Below are 18492 nucleotides of genomic sequence, written 5' to 3'. Positions count from 1 at the left end.
AACTTCAAAAACCAAGGTCAATGACCAGGACCTTGACTGTGACCTTTATAAAAAAATAGCTTTTTCAATTTTTGCCATAACCTTTGAACCATAGGAGATAGGGACTTCATATTTGGTATGCATACTGCACAAATAAGGTTCCTTCAAATACATCAAGTCAATGACCTTGTTGACTGTGACCTATACTAAAATAGCTTTTTCCATTTTTGCCATAACTTTTGAACCAAAAGAGATAGGGACTTCTATTTAGTATGATACCCATAATAAAGTTCTTTCAAAAACACAAGGTCAATGACCTTTGTGACCTAACTGTGACCTTTATCTAAAAATAGTTTTTTAACTTTTTGCCATAACTTTTAACCATAGGAAGGATTCATATTTAGTATGCATACCCCACTAATTAAGTTTTTACAAACACCAAGGTCAATGACCTTGTGACCTTGCCTGTGACATATATACTAAAAATAGCTTTTTCGAACTTTGTTGTCGCCGGGAGCATAGTGTTTCACAAACACATCTTGTTACCCCTTGCACGTTGATGTTTTACATAATTTTCAAAATATTTAACTCTCCTAAAGATAAGCATTAGCTTCTGAGTAATTAAGGAAGACTTCAAGGAAGACAGGGCTTTTTGCACAAAAGTCATTTTTCCATCTAATTTGACCCCCCGCAAAATCTAAATTCCAAAACCTTACTGCACATCTACATGACCCACCAACCCTCTCCCAAAGATATTGCTCTGAGTAAAATGTAAAAAGGAGTTTAGGGGAACAGGGCTCTTTGTATAAAAACATGTATTTTTAACCCCCCCCTTACCCCGGGGAAAATCTAATTCGAAACCTACACTGTAATGACACCACCTCACCCTTCCAAAAGGATTAGCTGCTGAGTAAAATGAAGAGGAGTTCAGGGAAAGGTCTTTTGATTAAAAAAAATATTTTTCCCCATTTACCCCCCGGGGAAAATCAAAATTCCGAAACCTTACTGCACATCTACAAAGACCCCACCAACCATCTCCTAAGCAAAAGGCTGCTGAGTAAAATGTAAGAGAAGTTCAGGGAAAACAGGGCTTTTTGTATAAAAAACGTTATTTTTACCTCCATTTGACCCCCAGGGCAAAATCAAAATTCCAAACCTTACTGCACATCTACATGACCCACCAACCATCTCCAAAAGATGATTAGGCTGCTGAGTAAAGTAGAAGGAGTTCAGGGAAAAGGGATTTTTGCAAAAACTGTTATTTTTCTACCCCATTCTCCCCCGGCAAAATAAATTCAAACCTTACTGCACATCTACATGACACCACCATACATCACTCAAAGGTGATTGGCTGCTGTGTAAAATGTAGGAGAAGTTCAGGCAAGATGTGACTTTTTTCATATAAAAAAATGTTATTTTTCATCCACCTGCAAAATCTAAATTCCGAAACCTTACTGCACATCTACATGACACCACCAATCATCTCCTAAAAGGTGATTAGGCTGCTGAGTAAAATGTGCAAGGAGTTCAGGGAAGACGGGACTTTTGCATAAAATGTTATTTTGACCCCCATTTGACCCCCCAGGGCAAAATCAAAATTCCAAAACCTTACTGCACATCTCTACATGACACTACCAATCATCCCCCAAAGGTGTATTAGGCTGCGTAAAAATGAGAAGGGTTTTTAGGGGAGAATGGGACTTTTGCATAAAAAGCTGTCAATTTGATCTCATCTCGACTTTCTCCCCCGGGAAAATCAAAAATTACAAAACCTTACTGCACATCTTAGTGACACCACCAATCATCTCCCAAAAGGTGATTAGGCTGCTGAGTAAAATGAGAAGGAGTTCAGGGAAGACGGGACTTTTCGGCATACGTCATTTTTCGACCCCCATCTCGACCCCCCGGCAAAACCAAAATTCCGAAACCTCACTGCACACATCTACACTACACCACGAATTATCCCCCAAAAGGCTATTAGGCTGCTGAGTAAAATGTAAACAACAGTTTTAGGGGAAGACGGGACTTTTTGCATAAAAAACGTCATTTTCTCATCCCACCACTGCAAAATCAAAATTCCGAAACCTTACTGCACATCTACATGACACCACCAATCATCCCCAAAAGGTGATTAGGCTGCTGAGTAAAATGTAGAAGGAGTTCAGGGAAGACCGTACTTTTTTCATAAATGTTTATTTTTCTACCTCCATCTGCAAAATCAAAATTCCGAAAACTTACTGCACATCTACATGACACCACCAACTACTGCAGTGGCCATTAGGCTGTTGAGTAAAATGTAGAAGGAGTTCGGGAAGACGGGACTTTTTGCATAAAAAACGTCATTTTTCTACTCCACTCACTGCAAAACCTAAATTCTGAAACCTTACTGCATGTCACCAGCACAACCAATCATCCCCTAAAAGGTGATTAAGCTGACGATGTAAAATAAAGAACAGTTCAAGGAAGAAAAGTGTGACAGACTGGTACTGCAGAAATATATACCCTAATTTTCTCTTAGAAAGTGCGGGTATAATAATTAAAATCCTTCACTACTCTCATGATACTGCCATTATATGTAAAAATATTCTTTGGCTGTACCCTTTGAAAAAATAAGTATCTTTGTTTTCTTGATATTCACACATAATTTCCATTCTTCACAATATTTGTAAAACCAGCCCACCCCTCATAGACCAAATGGATTCTCTGCGTTTACGGTTTTGGGTCAAGAAATGCACATGAAAGTTTAATTCAATATGATATCTTGGAAGTATGTGTAGACCTACGGCTAGCGAATATCCTACCAACACTTTACAAAACTAAAACTATGTACAGTGTATATTTATCAATCAATTGTTTGTAACAGTGATCTCGAAATTGTACATATATAAGTACCAATGTCTTACTGCGGTCTTCGAATGTATAAAAAATATTTACAAGAAACCAGGTAAAAGTAAAGAAGTCTTTTTCACATTAAATTATTTCCTTAGTGTTTTAGTGGTACTCACTTGTAATGAAATCTCAATAGCCGATTGGTTGCAGTAGAAACGTATCGGCAATGCCTGGATTAGCATATGAATTTCAGTGTATAAACAAATCGGTAACGCGGGGAGCCGCTAAAAAGTATATTGGGGAAGTCGTTTGTAGCGTATGGCGGATTTCATTCGCTTCGGAGTCAGAAGAGATGTGTGTCATGTTTTTTTTGATTTTATTCGATACATTTTAATATATGTTGATTGAGTGGTCAAAACATGCATTATTTGCACAATCTACGGACTCACAGTTTAAAATAAGCAAAAGCAAACGTTTATTTATATGAATAATTAAAACTTGACTAGACTTTATAAAAATTAATAATAAAGACATTTTCCTTGTAATGAGGTGGCGTAGGCAAGTTGTTTCTGGGAAAACACAACGCATGGGGTCTTGTAGAATAAATTGAAATGTATACTTTAGGGCGTTTTGCTACTGCGAAATACGTAGGATAACAGGAAATTGGGCCTAATCATCGCAAAACAATTAAGAATATTCAAAATAGAAGGTTTGTCAAAGATCATTTCCAGATCAACCTGTACACAATGTCAAAAAAAGAGATATGGAGTCTGTGGTTCAGGTTGCCTCTGCATGCCACAATCTCAAAGTGTCCACATTTGCTTGAACTGCTATTCAAACAAGTTCTCTTATAGCTACACTCCATCTTAAACAATTATCTTGGAGTTTGACAGTGAAGTGTGCTTGTTATTCCTGTGAAGACTGACCACAATTGTAAGGGTTTGGCAGATTCACTTAAATGTGCCTTGCAGTGTCTGGTACATCAGTGTAACATAACCAAAGACATTATCATTTATTCCCTTATGACCGACACATTAACATAGATAAGTACTACCATTTTCAGAAACTGTTTTATCTTTCATACTGGTTCAACAGGTTTCAAACACACTCTCTCCTCCACCTAAAATATTCACCTACTGGGACTTCCTTGACCTTAAGCTTCTGTTTTTGTAACAGATAATATGTTTCATTTCATATGGACCCAACCATTGGATTCTTGCCATTTGGGTAGTCCTACACAAGATGTGACGAGCCACGGTAGGATATCTGACATCAAAGGCCTATTCTGCATTATAGTCACCTACAAAAGTGAACAAATAATTGCCAATGAGAAAAAGTATTTTAATAATTTCTGATGTGAAAACATCAGGCAATATTTACAGTAACAGCATTACAAGTATTTTTGTTTTAATAACAATTATAACCCATCCCCAAAAGCTCAAAGGCTTCTTGAAAGTGTTACAGACAGACAGAAAGACACACAGACAGATGCAAAGACCTAAATTTAGTATCCCCACTTTCAGTGAAAGGGGAGTCAATTATATCAGGGTTTTTTTTGTTGATGTTAAACTTGGTTTATCAAGATACTTGTAAAAAAAAAAGAGCATAACTTTCCCAGTGATTATTCAGTTCTTTCTTTTCCTACATAAATAGTTTTTGATGTCATATTGAGCTTTATAATATATACACCTACACATTTATCTATTTTAACATCAATATGCACTAAGCATCACAGTTCCAAAAAGCCAGATAATGTATAGGACCAGCATGCAAAACTCATAGCAAACCATTTTCCCCCAAATGAATGAAGAGTCCTCCCCAAACTTATGAGTTAGGACTTTGTGCTCTGTCATGTAGCATGATAAAAAGCTGAAGAAGAAAAAAATCTTTTTTTTTATTTCATTATTAGAATACAATTTTAGAGAAGTATAATTGAACTGCCTAAACTCCAGTACAAGTCAAATTGAACCATCTTGGATGTCCTGATTAAATGTTTTTATTTTAGGCACAGAGCAACAGAAAGAGGTTTTTTTTAAAACTAGACCATGTTCGTAATGCATGTATCATTTCTCAGGTACTTTTAATATACAAGTATACATACAAATTAAATATTCAGTACTTATAATGATGTTCATCAGCTCAGACAATTACAGGTTCGAGAATCTGTGTCAAAACTCATGGAACAAATGCTCACTGGATCCATATCAAAATATCACTTTAACATAGAACATTCTATTTACTCAGGGAGTTGTTGACTTTTAAAGCATCATACCAATGACTTTTCATACCAATTTTGCATAGATCAGTTTTTCCAAGGAGGGGTCCTGTCGTCCAAGGTAGTACAATTCACTGTTATCTAAATGGACTTTCAGTAAGGCGGGATATTCTTGATGTTATATAATTAGCCTCTAAAATTTACACAGCTTTCATTCATTGTTGAAATATATGTGGCCAGGATAGAAATTCAGGACATATAAGAAAGAAAGATTACCGGTAAGTTGTCTAAATGATTGTCAACAACGATTAAAAGTACCTGATGCTATTAATTTTTTAACCAATGAAAATCTATTTGCCATTTGAAAGACACTAGTGCCGAGAATACTACGTCTTACTAAAAGTCCAAGGATGGCAGAGAATAATTGTACTGCTAGGTTAAGTATGTACATTTAATAACTCTGCAATGTCCATGGGAACACACACACTCACCACTAGATCTGCCACGAAAATTTCAATCTGAGTTGATGTCAGTAAAGTCACCCATGCATGTAAAGTACACAAATAGAAACAAATCCGTAGAAAAACATGTCGTGTGAGGAGACGATACTTTTTGCTTTCTTTTTGATACCAGAGTGTTTTTCATGCACGAGTAGACACACTGACAAAAACTCCGAACTCGACTTTCAGTTTTAAATTTTTAAAGAATATTTTTTGAATTTTCATTACATAAAATACCTTGATCAAGGTATTTTAAATATCTTGATAAAGCTATACCTTTATCGGGGTATTGTGCTGGACCTGTTATGTACGGAAAACCTCGATCATTCAGTGTCCCTAGCTTAAGAAGGGGATCTCTGCCTTCCAAGGACATGATCGCCTATAAGCACGGTGTTTATATTGTTTAAACAAACAAACATTACATAGTGGAAACACTGAACATATTAATCACTGCGTACATTAATTTTATCTATTTGTATATGGTATATGGCTAAAAACATGATAAACAACGTTGCACCTTACTTATAAAGACCCGAATACATTTCCTGAGATCAGAAACCAGACGTTAAAAAGATGTGGCAAACAAACCACTTATTTGTATCTATGAATAGCGAAAAATGTATTACATAGACACAAAAAGTAGTAAAACGTGCCACTTCTCTAAATTTTTGATCAAATAAATCGCATCCAAACGACCAATGTAGAAACTGAAAGTATTTTCTTCTTTCACTTCCGTCATAACGTCACACATGCGCATGAACGGTTTATAGAATATTCCGAAGATTGAACCCGATTACTATTATGCTTGTGAATCGTGAAAACGAATTTTTGGCCGTCTATGCATTAAATATTCAACTTATGATTTAAACCATACTTATTACTGTTCTATTATCGATAGTTTTAAATATTTAAAGCGATTTTTACACCCAAATCCTAAAAGTATAGATGTTAAAAAGATTTTTCAAATTATCATTTTTCAGCAAATTTGGTATAAAAATGTTAAATTTCCTTGTTTGATGCCCGCTGCCCCACTTAATTTTTATGCCATATAAGGGAGAGAACATTGGAAAATAACGTGTTAATTTTAAAAAGAAATCTGTAGTTAGAATATCAAGCAGCAATTTATTTTTACCAGAAATGAACTTTATAATTTTGAGCTAAATATGTTGAATTCGCCCTAAAAAGTACAATTAAATGGATCAGCAGGTGTAAAAATTAATTAAACCGTTAAATAAGCATATCCTCTCTACAATTCATATGTTAAATATTTTTATTTGCCTTTAATTTTAAAAAGCTAGCATATATTACTCAATTCCTTCATTTTTGTAATTTCTCGAGACAATGTCTATTTTTAGTAACAGTCCTAACAAAAGGAGGCCCGGTTGACCTCAAAATTTACGCAGATATGAAAAGGACAAATACTTAATTCAAATTCTGAAAAGTTTAAACAAAATCTGTAGCTTCGTTATTCTTGTAGCATGGTATGGATCTTTACCTTAATGAACAGAAATATAACTTGACCATAACTAAGTTAATACTATCTTGAATTTTAATTAGATCGATTGCGGAAAAATCTTTCTGTGAGATTTAGTATTTCGGCTGTTCAGCAAGAGGAGGGACGGTACTGTCTGACAGATATCATTAACTGCTTAGATTCTAATTTACAAGGTATTGTTTTACTTATAATTACTTCCAAAACAAAATGTGCTCTGTCAATATTACAAGATAAATCCATTCTAAAATTAGAAATTTATGAGGTTCATGGAATTGAATTTACTTTTAATAAATCTCTGTTTTCTATTTCTTTAAATATTCATCTCAATAAAGTATTTGCAATCTAGCATAAAGGAATGACATGCAATCTGTCTACTCATTGTGAATTTCAAGTTTTAAAGCTTTGATCTTACAACACTTCCGGGAGGTGACAGGCACTCATGATACATTGATATTTCGAAGATTTCTAAATGAAACATGTCCTGAAATATTTTAAGGAAATTGGAGCATTTCATTTATTTATTGTAGAAACCGTAAAGGAATTGGGAAGACAGTTGATTACGGAAAGCAGCAGCATCCGATTTGGTTATTTTCATGATAAAACAGGAGAAAATTTCAAATTTAAATACGATGTTCCTTTTATTTCCAAAAAACACGACATTGCAATTCTGGAATTAATAGAGGACCCAAGCAAGGTTTTTCCAGATTCAGTTGAGCTGGTCAGCCTAAATGCTCCGAAAACATTGATTCATATTTTAGGTCATCCTGGAGGCCGGGAACTACAAACAGATCCTGGTTGTAAAATCATATATGACGAACATGAACTCGAGAAAACAATAAAAGAATCGGTTAAATTTTTTTCTACCCTCTTTGTCAATATACCAATTGATGAAAGTGATTTCTCGAAATGTAAAATTTCAGCAGAACAGATTCTCTTTCATTGTTCAAAGAGCACAGCCCATGGCGCCTCGGGATCGCCGTTGATTCAAAATGAAAATGATCAACCCGAGGTGATAGGCATGCTCTTGGAAGGATATCCAAAAATTTTCTACAACGAATTGTGCAACAATATCGAAGCAAACAAACGTCCAGATCTGTTGATAGAGTCGGGTATATCAATGGAGAAGGTGAAGTCTTTATTGTTTGAACACCGATTAAGTGAACTTTCTAAAAGCATTTTTACACGATAAATTTCAGGCTTTTTTGTAATTTTGTATATATATATATATATATATATATATATATATATATATATATATATATATATATATATTCATTCTTTAATTTGTATATTTTTGAATAAAATGAAATTGACATGCTTTTTGGTTGCTAGGCGATAGCCGAAATTTTGAAAACAATATACGAAAGAATAAAAAAGGGTGAGCAAATACAAGTGGTTTAAGGTTGCCTACCGCAAACTCCAATGATGCATTATATTATAATATTATTTCATTGATAATGAATGGAAATTATTATTCCTTAAGTATAAAGAAATCGTAAGTTTTCTTTTGTGCTGAGATTTTGTGACTCTGTATCTTTTTCTGTGTAATTCTTTGCCAAATTATGCACATATTTTTGTGAATGGAACAATTAACACTGAATAATCCTGAATAAACTCTTAAAATTTGTGAGGAATCAAGAAAATGTGTCACAAGAGAGTATGCATGTATGAACAAGCAGTACAGGCAGTATTTGAGTTACAGAGACCCTGCATCGGATAAGGACAATCTGTGAAGCTACGGTTTAACTGTAAAAATCTGAACAAATACTTTAAAAGGTTGGATTGTCAAAGAAAGACACAGGCGCTTCAGGCGATTTTAAAATGAAGTAAATTGATTTCTGTTACATCGAATGGAATGAAACTTCACACATCAACAAATTTAAACAAATATTTTTACATCAGGAAGACCCCTATATGAAAAATCAAATTTTAAGAATGATGATAAGGATAACAAAAAAGCGAAAAGAAATGATTGTAACCATATTATCAATGAACTGAATTGACATCATTTTCAATGCATTTTTCATTGTGAACGTGAGCCACATGCAGATGACAATTTCTTTCTCATCTCAAAGAAACAGTTAATCATTTACTTATTTTGGTCTCTAACATTAGGTAATGTTGACCATGTAGCTATGAATAAATTTGGCCTAGTTTGGTAATATTAGCGTATTGGACATGTAAAATGTCTCATTGATATTAGATCATCATATGACTTGTACATCCCCCTTAAAGTCCAAGTTGGTGGCGTTTACTGCCTATGCTAGGCAAGTTCAGTAATATGAAATACATTTAAAATAAAAAAATAAAAAATAGAAATATTATTACTCCCCACTGTGTTAGGATCGAAATTTGAACCTTAAGAGGTCTTCCGGAAAAGTTAAACGGAAAGACCCGAAACTATTCAGCGAAGAAATTGACGTCACATACAAAGCTATGTTTACTTACAGTAGTGTATCAGAAAATTTTATTTTAAAGTCGGATTATTACAACAATTAACATTAACATAACGTGTAAAATTGTATTTTTTTCTCAAGTAAGTTATTGCTGTTTGCCTAAGACAACTCACCACGCTATGTAACCCACAGGATGTTAAAAATTTTCACATCAAGACATTATTGATATAAAGTTTTTCGAACAACGTAACAGATTTCACATGATTGATAAAAAGTCATTTGAACAATATGCAAGATTTAAATTGTAATTTTCTCCATTTGCACATGCTCTATAAGCTCGCTGTGCTCTCTATTATAAATATCAAAAGAAGTTAATATGATAAATTGTTTGAAAGTCACTAATGCACAATTAATAGGTAAAAAAATGATTTTTTTTGTTAACTTGTAAAATTAATATATTGCATGAGAAATGCCCAAAAGAAGCTGGAATGCAACATCAAGGTTGGTACTGCTACTAGAATCCTTAACCCACAATCCAGTTAGATGACAGCTAGCTAGGATGCTTCAACCAATCATCAAACATTGATGTTCATGCAAGCCCCATTACCTCAGACCATTGCAACCAAATCTTTAATCGGCAAGTATCAATCAGGAAATTTTTTGACTTCAATTATGGGACTTCTGTAGTATAGATACATGTGGGTATTGTATATTTCCATGAAAATGTAACAATGGGCACCCTATATTATTATGTTCCCTCACAAAAGTATCAAAATATTTAAAGATTACCCAGATCAAAGACAGTTGATTTATGAAGGAGGATATATTTTTTAAGGGATTTACATTAAGTATCTTGGTCAACTTCCTTTCCCAATAAATCTTCACATGTTACCAGTTTGTATAATTTCTAAATCCATGCAGGTACGGATGCATCGCCATTTCTCATACCCTGAATCAACGGGATATCAACGATTTCATTGATCTAACAGCTGTGTATAGTAAATGTTTTATCATTTGACAACTTAGTAGACATTATTTCTCGTGTTAATAAAGGGGTCTTTTAGCAAAAGTTAAATATTGAAAAGTGTGCAGATTTAAATCTGAATTTTCTCCATTTGCACATGTTTATAGTCTCATTATAAATATCAAAAGAAGTTAAATAAAAATTGTTGAAAGTCACTAATGCAATATTAATAGCTAAGAAAAATAATTTATTTGTTAACTTGCCAAGTCTATACATTGCATGAGAAATGCCCGAAAAGAAGGTGGAATGCAACATCAAGGTTGGTACTGCTCACTGGAATAGAGAATATCCCTCAACCCGCAGTCAGATGACAGCTAGTGAGGATGCTTCAACCAATCATCAAACATTGATGTTCAATGCAGCCCCATTACCTCAGAACTTCATTGCTCAAATCTTTAATGGGGAAGTATCAATCAGGAAATTTTTTGACTTCAATTATAGGGACTTCTGTAGCAGACAGACATGTGGGTATTGTATATTTCCATGAAAATGTAACAAATCCACTGTATTATCATGTCCCTTACAAAAAGTATCAAAATATTTAAATATTACCGAGATCAAGAACAGCCTCATTTATGAAGGTAGGGATATATTTTTTAAGGGTATTACATTAAGTATCCATGATTTTGCCTTTTTTGTAATAAAAAACCTTCACATGTTACCAGTTTGTATAATTTCTAAATCCATGCAGGTAATGGTATATTGCTCTATTTCTCATACCCTGAATTCAGGATATTAAATGATTTCATTGATGAGAGCTGTGTATAGTAAATGTTTTATCATTTGACAACTTAGTAGACATTATTTTCTTGTGTTAGGAAGGGGAAGTTTTTAGCAAAAAGTTAAATATTGAAAAGTGCAGATTTAAATTTGAATTTTCATTTGCACATGTCTATAAGCTCGCTGTGCTCTCTATTATAAATATCAAAAGAAGTTAATATGATAAATTGTTGAAAGTCACTAATGCAATATTAATAGGTAAAAAAATCATTTTGTTAACTTGTAAATTTATATATTGCATGAACAATGCTGAAAGCCCAACCAACATCAAGGTTGGTACTGCTACTAGAGAGAGATATATCCCCCTCTCAAAATCTCATCCAGTCAGATGATACTAGCTAGGATGTTCTAAACCAAATTGTCATTTAAATATTGATGTTCATGCAAGCCCCATTACCTCAGACCATTGCAACCAAATCTTTAATGGGAAGTATCAATCAGGAAATTTTTTGACTTCAATTATAGGGACTTCTGTAGCAGACAGAGGTGTGGGTATTGTATATTTCCATGAAAATGTAACAATGGGTACTGCATATCATCATGTCCCTCACAAAAGTATCAAAATATTAAGATTACCCAGATGTAACAGCCTCATTTATGAAGGTAGGATATATTTTTAAGGGTATTACATTAAAGTATTGGTCAACTTCCTTTCCCAATAAATCTTCACATGTTACCAGTTTGTATAATTTCTAAATCCATGAGGGACGGATGATTGCTCATTTCTCATACCCGCAATCAAATGGCATATTAAATGATTTCATTGATCTAGAAGCTGCGTACTAAAAGTAAATGTTTTATCATTTCGGACAACTTAGTAGACATTATTTCGTGTCTTAGCCTAAAGGGGCTCTTTTAGCAAAAGTTAAATATATCAAATGCTTGTAAATTAATTAATACTTAAACATACTGGTGATTTTGAATTCCTTTGTATTTTATAAAATGGGTTTTACTACATATAAAACGTCGCCGAAGGCTACAATAAGATGTTAAATATGGGGAGACATTTATACAATTTTTCATTAGTTAACAAAATAACTACGAATTTACACACTTCAGATCACTATATAGATGATGACTTTTTATTTTTACTGGAAAGGGAAACAGAATGCATAATAGCTCATCAAAAACTGAAAAATTGTCGGGCCACGAGCCATATTGGCGTCCCCTTAGCTGAAGATAAAACTGCAACAAGAAATCCATATTTAGGATTTAACAAATATACACTGCTAATTTGTCTTGCAAGTTTCACAGCTAAAAGCTAGTTTCCCACAAATTTTTATTAAAATAGAAAATTTGGTGTTATGACTATGTCATAACACCAAATTTTCTATTTTAATAAAAATTTGTGGAAGACAAAAAAGGTTATCTTGATGTTAGGTAAAAGAGATGTTGCAGAAAAAGGTCACCCTTTTGAGAGTTACACTTCGCAGTCTCTTGGATTCTTCAGTTTCTGCTAGCAACAACTATCTAGGCATGGTAATAAGAGGGTTGCTATGCAACGAGTGGGTACATCCAAACCTTAGGCCTTATCACTATTTGAATTTCACACATGAAAGTTATGGAATATGTGGTTAAAGTTCTCACAAAATTTCAATGGGATACATGTACATGTATCACATTTTCAATACACATCGATAACATTGCAGTTGTGCGTTATTGTCATAATTATGTATCAAAGAAGGACTATGATTTATGTGTCAAAATTATGATGCATAAATGTCAATTCTGAAAGGTTAGCAGATACCAGGTGTTTTCCAATAGCAGGCGCAATTTCCCATAATGTAGAGGCATTTCAGGGACCAGACCCAAATAAACAGAAGAGATACCACAAAGCTTACTAAGGAATTTATGAGCATTATGGGTCTTAAAGTAGAAAGATTACTCCTGCAGTACTATGTGTCCAGAAATTAGAAAAAATTGTTCTTGTATCATTTCAAAAGTTTTTCGTTACTTCTTTAATTAGGTAGTTATCATTTTTAAAATCACATAGTGCAGTAAATTACATTTTGGCACGTTCATGCTCTTCAGATTCATCAGATAGGTCATACAAATGTATGTTGTCGCCATCAGTTTTCAAGTTCCAGGTTCATTTATTAACTCAAAAACCTCTAGATATGGTACATGAGGATTAGTGTAAAGTATTACAGGATAATCAAATTCTACTCTTAGAGGTGTACAGGTAGCAAAGTAATGTTGACAATGTATATGTTTCTTCCAGTTATAAACTAATCCGCTTGTGATTTAATTAGTTCCATGTATTGTGCAAGTTGTTCCCACATTAGCGTATAATTATGTATGAATCTTACCTTTCTTCATTAACATTAATTATTCTTTTCGTTTTTGTTCTTTTATTATGTATGTTTGCAGCACAACTTTGCGTTTACATGAAGAAATCTATGATCATTATAATTCAGTACTGTAGACAACAAAATTTGAACCTGACCAAGGTATAATGCTCTTGAATATTAAGCGCGTTCTACAGGTAAGCGAGTAACTAGGTAAGGATTCAATGTTGTACAGTAACATGTAATATATGTACTGTCAGGTGTATGTCAAGATTGTCTTGTGGATAAAAATCAAAGGACCATTTATAGTGTGTCATTATGGGTGCAAGCCCATTATCCAGTATCAGTTACTATACTAAAAAAGTTATAAGGGATAGGGGGAAAATTTAAAACATTCCTTCAGATAAGGAGCAGCCACTTGCTCATAAATGGGCTTGTTCTTTAGAAAATAATGGTGGGTAGCAGGTACATGAAGATTTCAAGGGTACAAGTGACCAGGGGGCTTCACTTGTCAAACTTTTCTCAAATCCTCGATCTAGTTTGCAAGTCAAAAACAGTGACATGTTAATTGTTCTACTTTGAACTATTTATAGATTACTGACTTTTATAAAATAAAATGGTTTTATTTGACGAGTGTATAATGCCACCACATTGTACTCTTACCAGGGACGTAGCAAAGGGGGGCCTGCCCCCCCCTTTTTTGTGACAAATACTTTACTATTGAAAATGTTCATTGAAAGGCTGGTTAGCCCCCCACTTTCTACTAAAGTAAAGTGAAGTAAAATAAAAGGAAATATAGTATTGTAAGCTTAAAGATGTCTTTGAAAGGAATTGGAGTGAAAAAAAATGGAGGGACGCCATTACAGTTGTGTTAGAATGTGCACATGAGAATTGAGGCGTTATTTTTTTCATTGCCTCGAGGAAAAGATTCTAATTGCTAATAAACATAAAAAACGCCAATGAAACTTTAAAAAAAAATTCTTGAAAACTTCCTAAAATGGTCCATAAGTTTCAATTCGAAGACAATGCCAATGGAAAGATCTTGTTTTTGCTTTAATAGAGATGTTCCTAAATATCTGACTTTGGTTTGTGTGTTTGCCAGAAATTATACAGGATATATCCTCCTTTTGGTTCTAGATGGATTTGAACATCTGGGAAAAGTAAGGGGTATACTTCTGATAAAGTTAGAATCAGTCCATCTGGAAGGAAATAAATAGGTAAGTTCAGTATTGTCGTGGGTCAGTTGGGCCTGTTCTCCCCTTGTGGGTGGGCGACTGCAAACGTTTAATCGTTTGCAGCCATTTGGTGTAGACGCGCACACGAAAGTCAACTGATATGTTAAACTCAAGTACTATGCAGGGTTGTCAGGTAAAAATTCGTGGACAAAACCGTTGAAATATCAAAAACTAATCAACATCTTGTTTGCCAAATTTTTACTGCATACTTTAGTACTACACTTTTTCAATAATTACAGCAAATTTCAATTAGTATGTGGTCAAATAAAAAAACATGACATTTAATGGTCACAGACTGGCATTGCTACGGATAATAACGTCCTAGGTTTTTGCACGTTACTGAAACTTTCTACACCTTCTCAAAATAATCTCCCCCGTTGTCAATGCATTTCGGCGCCTGCATATCCATTCGTTAAAAACATCTTGATAACACCCGCCAATTTCAGTTTCCATGTTCTTATTGATATTTTATTTCATCGCCGACTTTCAAAACGCATGACCTCTCAAGCGGCTTTCAACTTTGGAAGTATGTGATATTCTGGTGAGTATGGATACTTGATTCTTTGAAAACTTAACAAGTCCGCCCAGCTCAAATTCTGTGCGTTCTGCGAATCTACTACTCGGGCATTATCTTGGTGAAATACTATGTTTTAAAAAAGACTCCTCTGCAAGATATCGGATAGCGTGCAACAATTAAGTCCCGCAGCTACTGAAAATTAAAAAAATCATTTTCAAGCATTTTCATATAACAAACTAGAGGTACTGTGAGCGATGAGCTCACTAAATGATACCCCCCCGCCTCCCACAGGGCTCATAACTGGTGAAAAAGTCCACGTTTCTGTGGCCGGGAAAACCAAAATATGAGTCGGATTAAAAAGTAAATAAGGCAGGCCACAATGGCAATATGTAATAAAGATTCTGTGAACTTGTATTTAAATTTCATTCAGTGGTATGCAGAATAGTTGCGGATAAGAGATGGAGACTCAAAAAGTGTAAGGATGGACGCACGAGCAGACGTACAGACGGATGGAATGAACGATTATGCATACTACCCTCTCGCTTTTCAAAAGCGGGGGGGTATAATAATTAATTTGATTTTTGACTATAAAGTGGTAAAATATGTATAAACAACAGAATGAGGTAGTAATGATTTATAATAATATATATACATGTCCAAATGTTTTATTTTTATTATTATGATTAAATAGGTCCTTAAGAAATTTTTTAAAATTTAACATATACCAAAAAATAACAGTACCTTGCAATAGTAATTTGTGTTCACCGTACAGCCATTTTGTATCATATAGCTAATAACCTCGGATATATCCATAAAGACGATCACACCACTTTTCCCATTCGCTTTCTTAGGGGGCGGATGTCCGATCTTCGAAACCACTGCATATCGCTTACCCGCAGGTTCATAATAATGGACCGATGTCTCATCTGTTGAATTATTCTGCTCAGAAAAATTGGATCGGCCCCTACACGATTTTCTCAGAAAATTGCACTGATGCTTGAACACGATTTGCCATCTGATCCTCAGAAGCAAGCGAGATGGGTCCCTCGCTTGCTTACTGAGGATCAGATGGCAAATCGTGTCTCAGTATCAGTGCAATTTCTGGACCGTTGTAGGGCCGATCCAACTTTTCTGAGCAGAATAATTACAACAGATGAGACATGGGTCCATTATTATGAACCTAAAGTACGAGCGGATGTCCATGGTTTGGAAGAATCAGGACAGTCCGCCCCCTAAGAAAGCGAAAGTTGCCAAGTCTATGGAAAAGTGATGTGACAAATGCCCTTTATGGATATATCCGAGGTTATTTAGGTTCATATGGTGCAAAATGGCTGTACGGTGAACACAAATTACTATTGCAAGGTATGTCTATTTTTGGTATATGTTAAATTTTAAAAAATTTCTTAAGGACCTATTTAATCATAATAATAAAAATAAAACATTTCAATGTATATATATTATTATAAATCATTACTACCTCATTCTGTTGTTTATACATATTTTACCACTTATAAGTCAAATTTAATTAATTATTATACCCCCCCCCCCCCCGCTTGAAAAGTGGAAGGGTATATAGTAATCGGTTTGTCCGTCCGTCTGTACGTCTGTCCGTCCGTCCGTCTGTTACGCTTTGGGGTACCCATCTCTTATCCGCAACTCCTCTCATACCACTGAATGAAATTTGATGCAACTTTCACAGAATCTTTATTACATATTGCCATTGTGCACCTCCTATTTTACTTTTTGATCCGACTCATATTTTGGGTTTCCCGGCCACAGGAAAACATGGACTTTTTCACCAGTTATGACCATATGGGAGGCGGGGGGGGTATCATTTAGTGAGCTCATCGCTCACAGTACCTCTAGTTTGTTATATGAAAATGCTTAAAATGATTTTTTTTAATTTTCAGGTAGTTTGCCGGGACTTAATTGTTGCACGCTATGCACAAGAAGCGCCGATATCTTGCAGAGAATCTTGAAAACATAGTATTTCACCAAGATAATGCCCCAAGTCATCGGTCAGAACGCACAGAATTTGAGCTGGACTTGTTAAGTTTTCAAAGAATAGAGCATCCTCCGTACTCACCGGATCTGGCCCCATTGGATTTTGCATACTTTCCAAAGTTGAAAGACCACTTGAGAGGTCATCGTTTTGAAAGTCGCGATGAATAAAATATGAGATAAGAACATAAAAGAACTGAAATTCACAGTGGTATCAAGATGTTTTTAACAAATGGATATGCAGGCACCAGAAATGCATTGACAACGGGGAGATTATTTTGAAGAAGGTGTAGAAAGTTCGTGACGTCCGAACAAAACCTAGGACGTTATTATCCGTCAGGCAATACCATCTATGACATTAAATGTCATGTTTTTTTATTTGACCACATACTAATTGAAATTTGCTGTAATTATTGAAAAAGTGTATACTAAAGTATAGTAAAAATTTCGCAAAGCAGTGTTGATTAGTTTTTAATCTAGACAACTTGTCCACGATTTTACCTGACAACCCTCGTAGTACTTAGTTAACATATCAGTTGACTTTAGTGTGCGCATACGCCTAATGGCTGCAAACGAGTAAACGTTTCCTGTCACCCCACAAGGGAGCACCAAGTCAACTGACCCACGACAATACTGAACTTCCCTACTTATTTCCTTCCAGATGGACTGATTCTAACTTTATCCGGAATCCCCCCTTCACCTTTCAGAAAGGTAAACACCATCTTAGAACCAAAAGGAGGATATATCCTGTATAATTTCTGGCAAACACACAAACCAAGGTCATGTTTAGCAACATCTCTATCAAAGCAAAAACAGGATCTTTCCATTGGCATTGCTTTCAAATTGAAACTTATAACAACCATTAGGAGAAGTTTTCAAGAATTTTTTTTTAAAGTTTCATTCGCGACTTTTATGTTTATTAGCAATTAGGAATTATTTCCTCGAGGCAATGAAAAAAATAACGCCTCAATTTCTCATGTGCACATTCTAACACAACTGTAATGAGCATACCTCCATTTTTTTCACTACCAATTCCTTTCAACATCTTTTAAGCTTACAATACTATATTTCCTTTATTTTACTTCACTTTACTTTAGTAGAAAGTGGGGGCCAACCAGCCTTTCAATGAACATTTTCAATAGTGAAAGTATTGTTGGCAAAAAAGTGAGGGGGGGGCAGGCCCCCCCTGTTGCTACGTCCCTGGTAAGAGTACAATGTGGTGGCATTATACAC

The 18492-nt window shown here is 34.7% G+C and overlaps 1 protein-coding gene across 1 annotated transcript; it reads left to right on the top strand.

Annotated features, from left to right (window-relative positions):
- Positions 1 to 5433: 5433 nt before the first annotated feature.
- On the top strand, positions 5434 to 8226 carry LOC134240824 (uncharacterized). Its single transcript, XM_062722898.1, has 3 exons — positions 5434 to 5464; positions 7081 to 7191; positions 7546 to 8226. Exons 1-3 carry the CDS (start codon positions 5434 to 5436, stop codon positions 8205 to 8207), a joined length of 804 nt encoding a protein of 267 aa, XP_062578882.1. The 3' UTR covers positions 8208 to 8226.
- The last annotated feature ends 10266 nt before the right edge of the window (positions 8227 to 18492 follow it).

Source organism: Saccostrea cucullata, unplaced genomic scaffold (genome assembly GCF_032062105.1).
Source record: "Saccostrea cucullata isolate Sc308-1 unplaced genomic scaffold, CSIRO_AGI_Scuc_v1 ctg2782, whole genome shotgun sequence".
NCBI classification, from domain to species: Eukaryota; Metazoa; Mollusca; class Bivalvia; order Ostreida; family Ostreidae; genus Saccostrea; species Saccostrea cuccullata.
Note: the sequence above shows the minus strand (reverse complement) of the source record. Positions and strands in the feature narration are given on the sequence as shown.